The sequence below is a fragment of the Thunnus maccoyii genome, chromosome 12 (genome assembly GCF_910596095.1).
Source record: "Thunnus maccoyii chromosome 12, fThuMac1.1, whole genome shotgun sequence".
Taxonomy (NCBI): Eukaryota; Metazoa; Chordata; class Actinopteri; order Scombriformes; family Scombridae; genus Thunnus; species Thunnus maccoyii.
In genome coordinates, this window is record NC_056544.1 from 4324122 (window position 1) to 4339025 (window position 14904).

The 14904-nt window shown below is 39.3% G+C and overlaps 1 protein-coding gene across 6 annotated transcripts in view; it reads right to left on the minus strand.

Moving 5' to 3' along the window:
• Positions 1–14904, minus strand: part of map4l (microtubule associated protein 4 like) — a 125261-nt gene that overhangs the window by 54913 nt on the left and 55444 nt on the right. For all 6 annotated transcript variants that reach the window (XM_042427962.1, XM_042427965.1, XM_042427964.1 and 3 more), the window contains exons 4-6: positions 13948–14025; positions 12778–13017; positions 3910–5280 (exon numbers count right to left, since the gene is read on the minus strand). In XM_042427962.1, coding sequence (XP_042283896.1) covers positions 3910–5280; positions 12778–13017; positions 13948–14025 — 1689 coding nt within the window. The remainder of the gene's footprint in view (positions 1–3909; positions 5281–12777; positions 13018–13947; positions 14026–14904) is intronic.

Here is a 14904-nt window from a genome sequence, read left to right on the forward strand (position 1 = left end):
GCAGTGCAGTGCAGAAATGCTACATGAGCACGAGAGTTTAAAAGATATAAAAAAGAACCACAAACTTGGCGTTTACCACTTTGCGGACTAATGAATATTAAAAGCTGAATTTCTACTGGGCTAGTACACAATGTACTGTTTGCACTAACATCTTAACAACCTCCACTTGTCAAGTCTGTGTGACTGTGATGTAGCTGCACCAGATCTCAGTCAAGTCCAGCACTAAGGGAGGACCAACTGCAGAGCAACATATTCACCCTGGGACAACTTAGTGATGACTGAATAAGCAAAGTAGACAGGCTGGATTGTGCTATCCTCTGCAGCAGAGACAGCCTTTCAACAAACACGGAGACACACCCACTTAAAGCTATCAGATAAGTGAAGAGCCACAGAGTTTCTATAAATATTCTCTGTGATTTCTGCTTATTTTGATAGATGAGGGAGAATCATGGTTGTGGCAGTTAAAGGTGCAATTGGCATTGAAACATAGTGCTCAGTTGGTGAGTATCCAATTCCTCACATATCCCTGAACTGATAATAGACTCACACCAATTCATGTGGTGTGAAATATAACATAATTATCTTCCAAGTAATGCCATCTGGTAGACACTGGAGGGCATGCTGTGTTAAAAACTGCTCAGTAACATAATGGCAATGATAGTTCATTCATAATTTCATTCATTTGTAGCTTTCACTGGATGGACAGTGATAGCGATATCACAATCTTAACAGTCACTGGTTTACATTGTAGGGAATGTTGACATTTATAGTATATTTATGGGTCCAAGCATCAACAGTGTTGCAACTCTATTGATTTTTGATTTTAAATTATATTTATTTATTTGTTTTTCCACCAAAGTTCAACTAAACAGGGTTCTATTGCTCAAACTGTGCAAGATATATATGTCAAAACTGGAAGGTATATACAAGAAGAGGAATTTTGACAACCACAAAAAACACCTATACCAACCATAAGGATGCACATTCATTTCTGCTTATAAAATGTTGTTTTTCTCACAATTTTACAACATAATCTAGACAAATCCCACTTTGGCAACGTATTCTCAGACTAGTTTTTCAACTGAGAGATACAAAATTGGTATCAACACATCATTTGGAACTTCAAATGTGTATAGTGTCATTTTAACAAAAACAAATTACACCAAATTTGGTAAACCAACCCTGGGTGTGGTCAAGAAGCAATACCAGCAATAGGAGGTGTCACATGTTTGAATATTGGATGATTAATATTTCAACTCCAGGTCACTGAAACATTCTCCAAATAACAGCAACTTTAGTATGTACATCCAGTATATCCTACAGTATTGTCATACCAAATTTGATGAAAATACAACAGTTTTTCAAATTCTTTCAAATTTAATTTATATTGTTACTCATCTTTATATGGTCTAATGCTGCCATGTAGTACCCCGCCTGACTGTAATTTCATAGACTAATACGATAAAAGACAGTATGAGGTCATGGAATTGTTTCAAATCGACTGTCCTCCCAATCACTTCGAGTTGGTGCACCTTCCAATTAATGCCAGATGCTTGGACCCCAGTATAGTTGCTTGCAAGTCTAGTCAATTTTATAATGCAAACAGGTTTCAGCTATTGAATCAGAATAGAGTAAAGCCTTGCAATTGAGGTGCCAAAAGATGATTATCTGCTGAATTATGCAATGCCATGCTGATGACAACTCAAATTAAATAACTGCTCACCCCACAATAAGTCATACCATTGTGATAGCAGGGGTGACCAACATGCCCAGAAAAGTTCAATATGGAAACAAAATATGCAAACTGGAAAAAGAGAAACTTGACTTACCTGTTGTTCAGTGTCACATCATTGTTAGCATTATTGGAAAGAAAAAAGGGGAGGGAGAGAGAGTGAAAGATGATGTTCAGTAACTTCAGAATCAGCAGCACTGCATTAAACACAGTTCAATATCAATCCTAACAATGCCTCAGCGTTGGAACTTATATTACAAGATGTAAATCATTAATGTGCTTCAGAGGTCCGGTTAGGTCCATTTCTGAGATTTACCACAATCACAGCTACAAGGCCAGTGTGAAAGAAAACACTGTGTTAGTGAATGCTACAGTATGTCAGGCTAAAGGCCTACAGTGTAAGACTTTGGAAGCCAGAGTTACATGGTCAAATTCAATTGATGGATCAAAACAATTATATTTAACACGTATTCCACAAACAGTGTCAAGTATTGGTCAGGTTTTAGTAATGAGAAAGGGCTCATAGAGAGAATCACATTAAAATAAGGCTTCATTCAGCAGACTGTGGGTAACAGATGTAGCCAGAGACAGAGTGCTTAGGATTGAAACCCAGTATTACCAGGAGAAAAAAGGATTAGAATGAGGGAATCAATTGCTAATGTCAGAGTTTCCCCCCAGTGTACTGGACAAAAAGACACAGTATAGCTGTTACACACATGGGGGTGGCCGGTTATGTCTGTTATTCATAATATTTTTACAATGGTGGTTCTTTCATTCTTTTGCAGTAACAACGGGGGGGAACTCTGATGTCTTTTTATTTAGGATAACACACTATACAAGCGGATTATAAACTGGACTTGGATTTGAACAGGAACAAAAACATAGATTTTTCTAAACCTATGAACTGCACTGGATCTTTGCATTGCAGGATCAAGGTCACGAATTGTTAAAATCAATCTTTCTCTTTTAAGGTTCATTCTTGAACTTGGAAACTGTAGTTTAACATTAGATTCTCAACTAAAGGTCCACTCACTAGATTTCTTTAGACACTTTTAGCCAGTCTAGTCTAGAGTGGACCATGTATTAGAAATGTGACTTGAGAATTCACATGTAGCTGATGTTTTGGGCCCTGAGAGCAATATCAAATCTACTCCCTTGTTTGGTCTTTGTGGGTAATATGTGCCAGATTTACTTCCTAAATCTGAATATCATATAATCTTAAAATTCCATCTCTGCTTCTAGAGAAAAATCATCTTTGAGATGCTAAATGTGTTCAACACAGTGTAGAAAATACTTTAACAGTTAAACAATTACAATAGAAACACAGAATATAGACACAGTGACTATAAAAAAACCCCAAAAAGAGTTGAGAAAATTGGATACTTGCAGGTTGTATTGTCTCAACCTAAACCATGTCTTACAGTATTGGTAAACCAATTCTCAACATATTTACTAAGTCACATGAATGTCAACTTTTAACTACTCTACTAATTTGACTCTGTGCAGTTAATAAACTACAGCTGTAACCTCAGCGACATTATAATGCCAACTAGATTTGCCCTGCAAGGACCCAGGTTATGTTTCTATAGACAGAGAAGAGATAGTGGGAGGTTACACAGGCAGCTGACAATCAGATGAAAGACAGTGGAGCAAGCATAGATAGTACAGCTATCTGAAGCACAGGTCAAGTCATAAAGTTGTTATGGTCATGGTAACACAGAGGCAGGCAGAGGGGAATCAAATCAGACAATGAAACTTACCACTTTACCCTTGCAGATTTGTTAATATAGGGCCCGAACAGTACAGTACATTTGTGTCCCATATTCAGTGATATATAAAGACACAAATGTGTTCTCTGGTAAATGCTTGATATAGACCATTGTTTTTTTTTATTAATGATAATAATAAGTTGTGCTTGGATTTTTTATCTGTTGTAGACGTGAATATCTTTAAACTGGAAATAAATGTGCTTTTTCACATTTATCTGTCGGGCCCTGGTTATTACAAATACATAACGGAAAGGACAAAGCACCAAGCAGGCCTGGTGCTCAATCCACATACACAGAGCCATGCATACAGGAAGACAAATAGTAGCAACTTCCTGCTATCCTAGCATACAGTGATTTTTGTTCAAATTAGCCCCATGTTATTGATAATCTTCCCTGTAGTTCACCAACCTTCCAGTAGGGGGAGCAGTGGCGATGAGGACTCCTGGTGCTCTGAGTGTGCAGGGAGAGAGGGAGGGGCTGCAGGGGTGATGGAGGGAGAGGGAGTGGCTATGCTAAAGGAGGTGGCTACACCTTTAGGGGGAGTGTCTGACGATGATGGATGGGTGACTTCACTTTTAGTGGGAGGGGCAGTGGAACTGAGGGGCATGGTTGAGGTGGTAGTGGATGCAATAGCAGTGGTTCCAGAGGAGGCTGCTGCTGCGGTGCTAACAACAGGAGTGGCTGCAGTTGTAGTGGGGGTGGCTGTGGAGGATATGAGTGAGGCTGAGGGGACAAAAGGCTTGGCATCAACGTTGAGGGCCGACCCAACTGCAGCTGTAGGATAGTGTGTTTCTTTGTAAACTAAGGGTGATGAGTTGGTGGACAAAGCAGAAGTAGGAGGGAGGTCTGGAGTGTTCTTGGAGGGGTTGAAAACCGAAGAGGTTTGTGAAGCAGGGGCTGTTGTTCCTGCTGGTGTGGACTTTGTCAGGGGAGTGGTAGCAAGGGAGGGGGTGTTGGTGATAGGGGTGGTGGTCTGTGAATCTGGAGTGGAGCCTGGCGGGGTCTGGAGGACTGAATCGAGGAAAGAGAAGGTCTGGGAGACAGGGCTCAGATTGTCCCCTGTCATCAATGCTAAACTACCGCTAACATCCCCAGCTACACTACTCTTGCTGGCAGCAGCTGCTAAGCTAATATTAGGTTCAGGTCTGCTGGTCGCAACTTTCTCTTCATTTGCCTTTTGTCCGTCTTTAGCAGATACAGGAAAGTCATCTACACACATGGGCTCGTAGGAGCGTGGAGACGAATCTGTTACTAGGCTAGCATGGGAACGATTGGTGAAACTTGTGGGTATTTGTGCAGGAGCAGAGGGCAAAACAGGGCTGGGGCTGGAGTTCAGAGCTTTGAAGTCAGAAGGACCAGAGTCAGCTGCTGTGGCCAAGGTAGGACCGACTGTAGCCAGTGTAGGAGAGTCAGGCTGGTGGGGCACTCCCCACTCCTCTGGAAGTCTTGCCCGACTCTTAGTCTTCCTACCTCTCACTCTACCCCCTCCTCCACTCTCTCTGATCTCCCACTCCCAGTTCTCTTCCTCATCCTCATCCTCCTCCACCTCCCGACCACCCTCATCCTGCATCCCATGCTTGTCAGATTGGCTGATGTTATTCTCCTGGCTATCCAAGAAGTCGTAGACCTCGTCGCGGCCCTTCCTCTTCTTCTTCCTCCGTCTCTGCTGTTGCTTGCCAGCCTCGCCCCCCGGCCCCGCTCTCTCGGGGCTGAGGGGTTCAGAGGTGGAGGAAGAGGGACTGCTGTCATCCACTGAGCCACTGGGAGAGAGGATGGGAGCTGCCGAGGGGGGAGGGTTTTATAAGAGGAGGAACCAATCACATACTGTGTCAGAAAATCACCTGCCAAAAAGCCGTCAGATTGTGGTTACTATAGATGTTTCTTGCTATATCAGGTTCAATTTTTTTTGAAAATGTTTGCTGTGTCATGGGTGTAGTGACTGGTCTCAGAAAAGCAAACATTGTTCATACAATTTGAAGGAGGGGAGCTTTTGGAGTCACCAGTAACTGAATGTGGATTCTTGTCATCAACTCTCACTGCCTGAATCTAGAATTCTGGTAAACAAATTGAAGAGCTAGTACAGATTTTGTTTTTCATTCTTAGTGAAAGTCAGGCAAACTCATGAAATTTTTTTTAAATGCTTTTGTGTTTGAGGGTATGATGAATAGGACATATAGTCTGTTAAAAACATTAGAATTAGGACAATGTTTAGGATTAACGTATGCCTGGCCTAACAGGGTGTCTACACAAGATGCATTTCACTGAGCACAGTTGAAACTAGTGTGGTTAGCCAGCAAGTTGCTGCATAAATACATCCTTATGTAGTCAGATACAATAGCTAATCTAGAGGGCTACTTTCTGTGTTTACTATCCATTGGACCCAAAGACAAGCATAAGAAATTACATTTCTTTTATGTGAAATTGAAGTCTATTAGTAAAGCTTTAGGAGGCTAGCACTGGTTGCTTTGACTATTTTAATGGAATCAACGTTTCCCAAATTTCTACAAAGAAGATGGCTAGTGCAAAGTTAGCCTGACCCATAGTCAGAATGGCAGGTTGAAACGTACCATAGTTTACTTTGAAGTCGGACATCTCACATGTGTCTGATGGAACAGATATGTTTCAGTTTTAATCAGTACAGCTGTCAACACCAGCCTGGTAACAGCTCAGGCTTCATTCATGCTATATGGGCCTGGCTGCCTAAAGCACAAAAATATATTATTTTCTTCTGTTGTACGCACTTAACTACAGTGATTATGTACTGAGCTATGAATATGCCTATTGCCAAAAGCCTTTAGTGGACAGTAGAATTGTGCTGCTGCTGCTGCTGCTGGTGGTGAGCTGTTGACATCCTGCTTTCATTAGCGTCACAAGGTGAAAGAGAACATGCTCACTGAGAGGCTAAATCCAGGACAATGAAGTCCCTTGGGCACCTTGTACATATAAACATGAGGTGGCTGGAGGTTTGATATAATCTAATCTCTTTGTCAATAGCAAAAGTACCTCCTTTTCCAATATGTAAATTTTGAGTTGTCAAGCCATCAATCTTCACATTAAGAGATCTGCTTCTTGATCCCATTGACGATCATTAATTGAACTAGGCTTGGTTAAACCTCTCCACTCAAAACACCTCAGTTTTGCTTGCAGAGATTAAATGCTTCTATGAGTTTGACTGACTCTGTGGAATTAGGAAATGTTCCTGATTCAAGTCAAGATTACAATTCAAATACAATACAAAGACAATTCTGTGCTTCATACATACAAAATTGATGCACATCAACTGACTATCTAGACTGAGAATATATTTCACTCCTCCTCAAGAGCAACGCAACAACACTAGTGTGGATTAAATGATCTTGAGTTATTGCAAAAACCTTCAGAATCTTCAAGACAGAAATAAAGGTTGTAGTGGACATGCACTATTAAATAAATTGACAATTCAAAATATAAGAGAAAGACAGTCTCCTCTAGTGTCACTGTGGAACTTCCAGAAAGAGAGACATTTCCATACTTTCAGAGGTATAGAGGAGGTATTTCAGAGAATAACTCAGCAACCACACATTCCTCCATTCCCTATTTCTCTGTTTAGCGTCTTCAGGTTAGGCTAACCCTTTGTTGCTAATTTTGGAGCTAATTATGGGGAAACAACAGACGTGACTTTTCTTGGTCATTACAAGCTGCAGCATTTAATAACTGACACACTGTAGCCTCTCACACCCTACATCCACACAATACACACTGCCCTATTCCTTAAAAGGAGATACACTACCAAGAGTTTCCCAGGCAACAACACAGACCTTAACTCATGTTTTGGAACAGTGCTGCACAGAGGATCCAAAACACTGTTTTCTGATTTCCGAATAAATGGGTATTTGGCGTTATTATTGGCTTTGAAATTTTTTTTAAATTTATTTTTGGCCTGACGGGGGTTCTCGTTGGCTTGGCAACCCACCAGGCCTGTTCAATTCCAGGAGAAACACTGTACAATCTTACAGTCTTACATATAATTTCACTAGTGCTCACATTATTGCATACATTGCTTGTATAGATGCTATAACACATCAGTTACAGTGTGCTTCCCTTGGTGTTTCAAGCCATAGTAACCAAAGTCTGACTGCTTTTATGCTCTTTTTGACACAACCCAACATTTTCATAATATGTGATGTATGTGATGGTGCCTGCTTTTATAAATGCATTTGACCAATACTAGTTTTACTCACCTGAACTGAATGCATAAAGTCAATTTACACAAAGACCTATATTTATAGATATTGCTTTACATAATTGTACAGCAACTCTTAGTTGTGACACAGCTGGAATGTGGCTCCATCACGTCTCTGCCAGGGTGAAAGTGGTTTGGATTAACTGTTAATTTACATGTTCATAGAAAAAGTGTTTTTATTCAAATTTGGTAAATTGTCATGGGAACTTTGTAAGACCAAGGCCGACGGGTATATCTACAGATTATAAATAAGGTTAAATAAGATTTAAGATCCCCTCTGTTTTGGTCATTATGGGCTCATTCTGTATGAATCCCAACAAAAACAGTAAAATGCAAGAAAAAACAAATTTAAGGATCTATTGTCTGTTACTTGTCTATCATTGTGTCAATTTTAAATTCTGAAATATCTGAGTGGATTCTGGAGTGGACTGTTTTTAAAACAGCACTTTTCAGTCAAACAGTAAATACATGATGTGACTCTCTTTTGAAGGAATGAGGTTCATTCACATTTCACATTAAAACATCATCATCATTATCATCATCATTATCAACATACAAGGGGCAGAGCTGGTCTTGTATAGGAAGCAGGCACACACAATGGAGGAAACAAACACTGGGAACAACAGAGCTAAAAAGTAACTAAACACAGTAAATAAGTGAAGCGCATTGCAAATACAGTCTAACATGCATGAATAAAAATAAATGCATGCATGTCTGAAGAATCATAGCACACATGCAGAAACACTAAAATGAGCAAAAATTCCACGTTAAACATACAGTATGGAATGTGTTACAAAAATCACAGAGGGTTGACAAACTATGCATGCAGGCTTTAACAAACAAACAAAAAATAATATTCAGCTTGCACTGAAATGGTCCCTTCATTTGTCTGTTCCCACTATCTTCTCTTGTTTGGGGATGAAGTCATCATAGTTGGGTATGGCTTTTTCCTCTGAAGCCATATTTTAAAATTATTACTGACAAGCACTTTATCAGCTCAGAAAGAACCAAGAGATAGAAAGATGAATGGATAGATAGAAACAGACAGATAGAGGGAGACACTCTGAAATTAACTCTCTGACCTACGCAACCCTCTCAGTCTGCTCATTTCCTCTTCCTGTCTAAGTTATCTCAGTTTTCATCCCATCTCCAGCTTGCCTTTCAGTCTCACATCACTGGATATTAATGTGGATCTAGATCATCCTCCTCTGAATCTGGCACCTTTCCCTGCATTTCTAAATTGAAGTTGCTATTTTTTTCCCTGTGGCTTCTGATGCTTCCCCAGCTATAAACAGCCCAAAGAAGAGAGGAGGTAGGGGCATTATCATCAATATTTAATGTAATAAGGTATTTAATGTGAGTACATCTTAATCTGGAGTCTGGCAAAGTGCCAAGTGAAACATTAATGTTGGAACTCTGGCTGCCTCAAACACATTGCCTGTACAAAAGTGCAGTGCACTGAAATTTCATGCACAGGGTTTCATCTCACTGAATCTCATTGGCACCTGCACAGACAGGAGAGTAAGTGTGCAGAAAATCTAAAGCACAGAAACATAATATGAGAAGAGATAACAATGTTTGTTGTCTGAGGTAAATGTATCGTCAGTGTCCTGAAGAGGCATTTAAACCCTCAATTTCATTAAAACTGTTCAACAAGTGGAAGCCAAAGTGGGTTATTAACAGTGTTGGGGTTTCAAAGCAATGTTAGTACTCAGATTACATTTTTGTTGTAACAAGTAATGTAACACATTAGTTTTTGCAATTCAAGTAGTCAGTTATTTAGTTATGTTTTCAAATAAGCAATCCGTTACTGTTAAAATGTTACCATGTTTCTTTTGTTGCCACAAAAAAAGAAAGAAAATCCTTGACGCATTCACACTGTTTCTTTTCTGTTAATGCACCTATTCCTACATCTTGGCGGGTAGCTGCGTACTAGTGGAAGGTTATAGTCTGTAACCAGGAACCAACAGGTTTGGCGAGCTGATATGTATAAATATTGCTGCTTTCTGGTGCTGTTGGAAATTATGCAATTACTCATTAGGCTACTTTCGTCTTGAGTGAGTGGGGTTTAATCATCAAGACTGGGGTGTATATCAAACATAAATTGTATAAACATAGTATGTTTAACTCTGTGAAAACTCTAATTCGCTGTATTGCTGAACTTTAGTTGAGAAAATTACAGGACTTATTAAAATTACAGACTGGTATCAATATTATCAATCAATTTTAACAATCGTAAAGCAAATGTACTCTGATGAGTTACTTTTTTCAGTAGATAACACTGTAACATAATGAATTACTTTTTAACAACAATAATGTTATAATGTAGCAAGTTACTTTTGGTTGACACTGAATATGTTTTTTTATATTTCTGCTACAAAATGAAAACCTAGAGTGTTCCTCCAACTTTTGACATAGTTAATTTCAAATGTATGGTTTTCATCCGACAGCAGACAGAGCAGACAGATCCAACTGTACCGGTGACGTACTAAACCCCCTTTGTGAAATAAGTGACCTTCTTAAAGATTTTAGACTTTTCTGCTTCATTAGATACTACTTGAAGTGATACAGGAAGAAGCGGAAAGACATGGCTGCCAACAAGAATGTACTACTGATACTTAACTCATCAAACAAAAACATAAAGAGAGAAATGAAGAGAAAGACATTAAGAAGAACTCAGCAGCTATTAAATCACCTTGATTATTCAAAATTTAAAGATTTAAAGATCTTTTTTGTAACAGATTGTTTATTTCTACATGTCAGAATACTTTACGGGCTTATGCACTGCAACAAGGTTATGATACAACATCGCTAGCGTATGCTAAATGCCTTAATTTGTTGCCAATGAGATTAGACAGGATTGTTATAATGCTTGTACTGAATGTACTCACATGTATATTTATATAATATACATACGACTGTGCTGATATAGGCAGCTTGCAGTAGTAATAAGCTACAAGTTCTACATTTTACTCAATGTATAACGCTGCACTCGTCAATGTTTTTATATCAACAATGTATCAAACTATTGTGTAATATGAAAGTCACTTGTAGTGACAAACTACATTCTGCAGCTCTCCTCAGCGATATGGAGCTTTTAGCTCATTGTTTTGGCTTTCCGGTGCACAAATTCCACTCTCATCTACCTCGTTTCCATCAGCAGCAGGCAGCTATTTTCAGTTCAGATAAACCCACTGTACACTACTTGCTCAGCACCAAAGAGCCGACAGACAAATTAGCATCTAGCATCTAGCTGATAACATGGTGGAGTATTTAGCAGTGAAAGAGACAGATATTTCCCTCAGGAGTTGGTGGAACCAGAGCTAAATGGAGATCAAACACTGAACTTACTGTATATTCATCAGGAGGACAGACACATTACTCCAAATGAATGCTAATGATGCTCTTTGTCTGCTCAATTTGAAAAACGCAATTTTTTGCTAACATGCTAGCGATAAAAGACTGGATTTGGTTATCTAAAGCTCACATTTTACTCTTAATTGTTGTCATCCAGATTTATGTAACAGGGCCGACATAATTGCAGCAATATCTGCAGGTATTTTGTGTGACGTAAGGGTTAGCTAACTAAATAGCAGCATGTGGTTATATCACTTTAATCTCTCAGTGGAGGAAGTTATTTTTATGGCCAAACAAATACAACTGCATGTTTAATTTGAAATGACTGATTAAAACGTGTATCCGCCATTACAGCAGCACACATGGACATTTCTGTAATGGCTGCTATCATGAGGTATCAAAGCATTTGTGGTGACAGATAACCTTTCCTCAACTCACCCCAGGTTTCTGAATGCTGTTGTGTTGTCATCTGTGTGCATTGTATTGTCATCTATCTGTCTGATGCATCGTATCTGCTCCAACGGTGACTGAACTAGAATAGTAACTGTTATATAACAGCCAGCCTGTACTGCTAGCTGGCTTTAAGCTAGCAGGGCTATCTTTAGTACATTAACTAAACAGAAGGGAGAAGAGCCAAAAACTAAAACCCTGAATAAGAGCTGGTTAAATGTTTAATAAGTCCTGCACTGCGTAAATCCTGTCTTTTAAACCTTTACTTATTGCGTCATTTTCTCGTGTCAACGTCTATGCTAGGAAGAATCAAGTTCTAATCGAATGTAAAATTATGTTCAGATTAAATCATTTCCAGCAGCGCATGCATTTCTATGTGATAGTTTTAATATGTAGACTTCAGGCCTAATTACACATGAAGACTACACTGTCTTTATTGCTTTAATCCTCCTGTGAATTTGGATTTTTGTTGTTTGGCAACCACAAATTCAGTTTACGGAATGTTCAGCTGTTATTCATTGACGCAGCTATTGACTGTTATAAACATTAAGAATTCATGATAAAAGGCTACTAGATTTCATGTGGTGCACTGACTTGCCTATAGGCTGCAGTTCCCTCCTCAGACTGCAGCAACTACTGAATACATAAAATATCAGGCTTCCTCCTTGTTAATTATTCACAGGGGTCATTGCATAAGCCCCATCTGTCTGACAGTCCAGTTTGTCAGCAGATAAGGGACAGCAGCAAGGTGCACAGAGCATAAAGCGACATAAAAGCAGAGATGGAACTGTTCCATCTACAGTGAAAACGACTAGAAAAGGCTGCCCTCTGCTGCAGAAAGCACGTCCTCTGTGATCAAGCTGTTACTGTCCTCCTGTCACCATCCCTGCTGCCCTGCTACAGAAACCCAGGCCAACTGTCCAAAACAAGATTAGCATGACATTTTAGGTTTCATTTTGTTTTAAATGTCAGATAAGATCAGGGTTTAGATTGAGTTTCTCGATATGGGCTTAGGCTGTATCTCCACACTCCTCTGTAACTGTGTGACAAATTCAATCAGCCCTGAAGAAAGCAGCTGAGTATTTCAGTGAGCCTGGAGGTGACAAGTAAACTTACTCAGCTACGATTTAGTCTAGAAAGGTTTATGAAAGCTGTACATATAACTCCCTCCTCTTTCCTTATTCTCCCGAGTCCACCCTCCTCTGCTGCCCCAGCATAACCCATGCAACCAACCCCCTTTCTGATACCTGTAGTGTGATCCATAGAGTGGATTCCTGGGCCGCCAGAAGAAAATGGTTCACTGGGTTTAAAAGGGCTGCTTCCACTGGTATTACTGGTGGTTTTGGGCTCTGAACCAAACGGGCTTGAACTCTTCTGGGCGTCCATAGCTGAACCCATCCCAGACTGGCCAAGAGCGGAGCCCATACTGGTCTGGAATGGTGGCAGGCTGGACCCCATGGTCCCACCAATCCCAGACTGAGAGAATCCTGATGGAGAAACAACACACAGATACATCACCAACTGACAGCTGCTTCTCATAGTCACATTCATTCATATCTATGATTAGTCATTTTACACAAACACTGTACTACTTTCATGCACTCATCACCCCTGCCTATATACCCATAGCTGCATTTTATTTTGAAAAACATAAAATGCAGATAAAGTATATTAATTAATGTGTTCTAGTGTGCAATTAAGTTAGATAGAGTAAAGAGTTATTTTAGCTGTCCAGGGTTCTGGAAGTAAAAGTCTGGTTTGTTCTCTGCATAGATGATTTTAAGTGACTATACAAAGGCTTGTATGGACACGAAGCTCTAAAAAGATCAGTAAGTATTAAAAATATATCTGGTTCTATGATGAAAAGTCAAAGTTCAAGGCTGTGTGCATGAAAACATAAAGAGGATTCAGCTATGACTCTTAAAGAGCATTTTGGTAAGAAATACCAGACATAGAATTCAGTTACATGCACCACTAAGGTTGAAGATAATGCTTTATAGATATGTGATTAAACATTTTACATCAGTACATTTTTGGGTCAATGTTACATGAATTCAGCAAGTAAGTATTCCAAATTTGCTATAGCTCTGATTTCCACCTGTGGCTTGTTTTCCACAGCAATGGTGGCTAAGGCTCATGGGTATTGTAGTCATAGAGATAACTGCCAAACAGACATCAACACAATCAACAACAAACAAACAAACAAAAAAAACAGATTTTTCAAAAAAGAAGTTAAAATAATTCATGCATTTTCTACATGCACACAGAAACACAAGATCTATAGTTAAAAGTAAAATAATTCCCCAGAGCTAGATTCAGATAATCATCAAACCATATTTAATGAGTCCTTAAGCCATGTTTATCCATGATTTCTACTAAATTAACCCATCAAAAGGAGGTGACAAAGTGAAGTGGACCTAGAAATGAGTCAGGCATGCTGCTGTCCTTTGTCTTGTTCTGGCTCCACTGGTCTGTCATCCCGCCCATCGTAGGACCTGAGAGGTAGAGAGACAGACAGACAGACAGACAGACAGACAGAAGGACAGACAGATAAGATAGACAGGCAGCAGGCAGATGGACAGAAAGAAGGAGAGAGAGAAAAACAAGTGTGATCAAGGGAAGAAAAATCAGAAAATCAGAGGAGATGGCAGGGGGCAGGGAGTTGGAGAGAGAAGCAGAATGAGTGGGAGGAGATGACGAGCAGAAAGAAATGAAGCAGTGGGATAGAATATAAAATATTCACCTGTTTATCATTGCATTTTAAATGTGCGCATGAATTGAAACAATTCATAAAAATGCCAGAATATATATATGTATATATATATATATTTTTTTTTTTTTGCAAGGCTGATATGCAAATTTTTCCTTGGCATGCTACTGCCACATGCACAGTTTACCCACAGACACTGTTTTGATTATGTAACTTTGTTTTGTACATTTCTGTAACAGCATTTGAACATTTCCAGTAACTACCGTTAATAACTGTTATTTTTGGAAATTTGGTTCATACTAGAACAACATTTAGTGTAACATATGTTTGTGGTGAGAACTGGATAAGAAAAGATTTCTTATTTGTTCGTTGAGTATTTATACTGGTCATGAACCAGCTACGTCACTGTCAATATTTTGAGCTAATTCTTGAGAGTATACAGAATTTCGAGCACATGGAAAACTGTCCAAATGTATCATCACCCATAAGTATGGTTTTGATATTGACTGATAGAGGGCACTACAACCCTCTGCACAAAAAAAAAATACCCTGCAGCCTTTTGCATCAGCTGAACATAAGCTTGATCCTGAGTTTGAGAGTTAAGTCAGTTTCACACTTAACTTTTTTTCAGTTGCACCATATATACTCGAATTACACTATAACT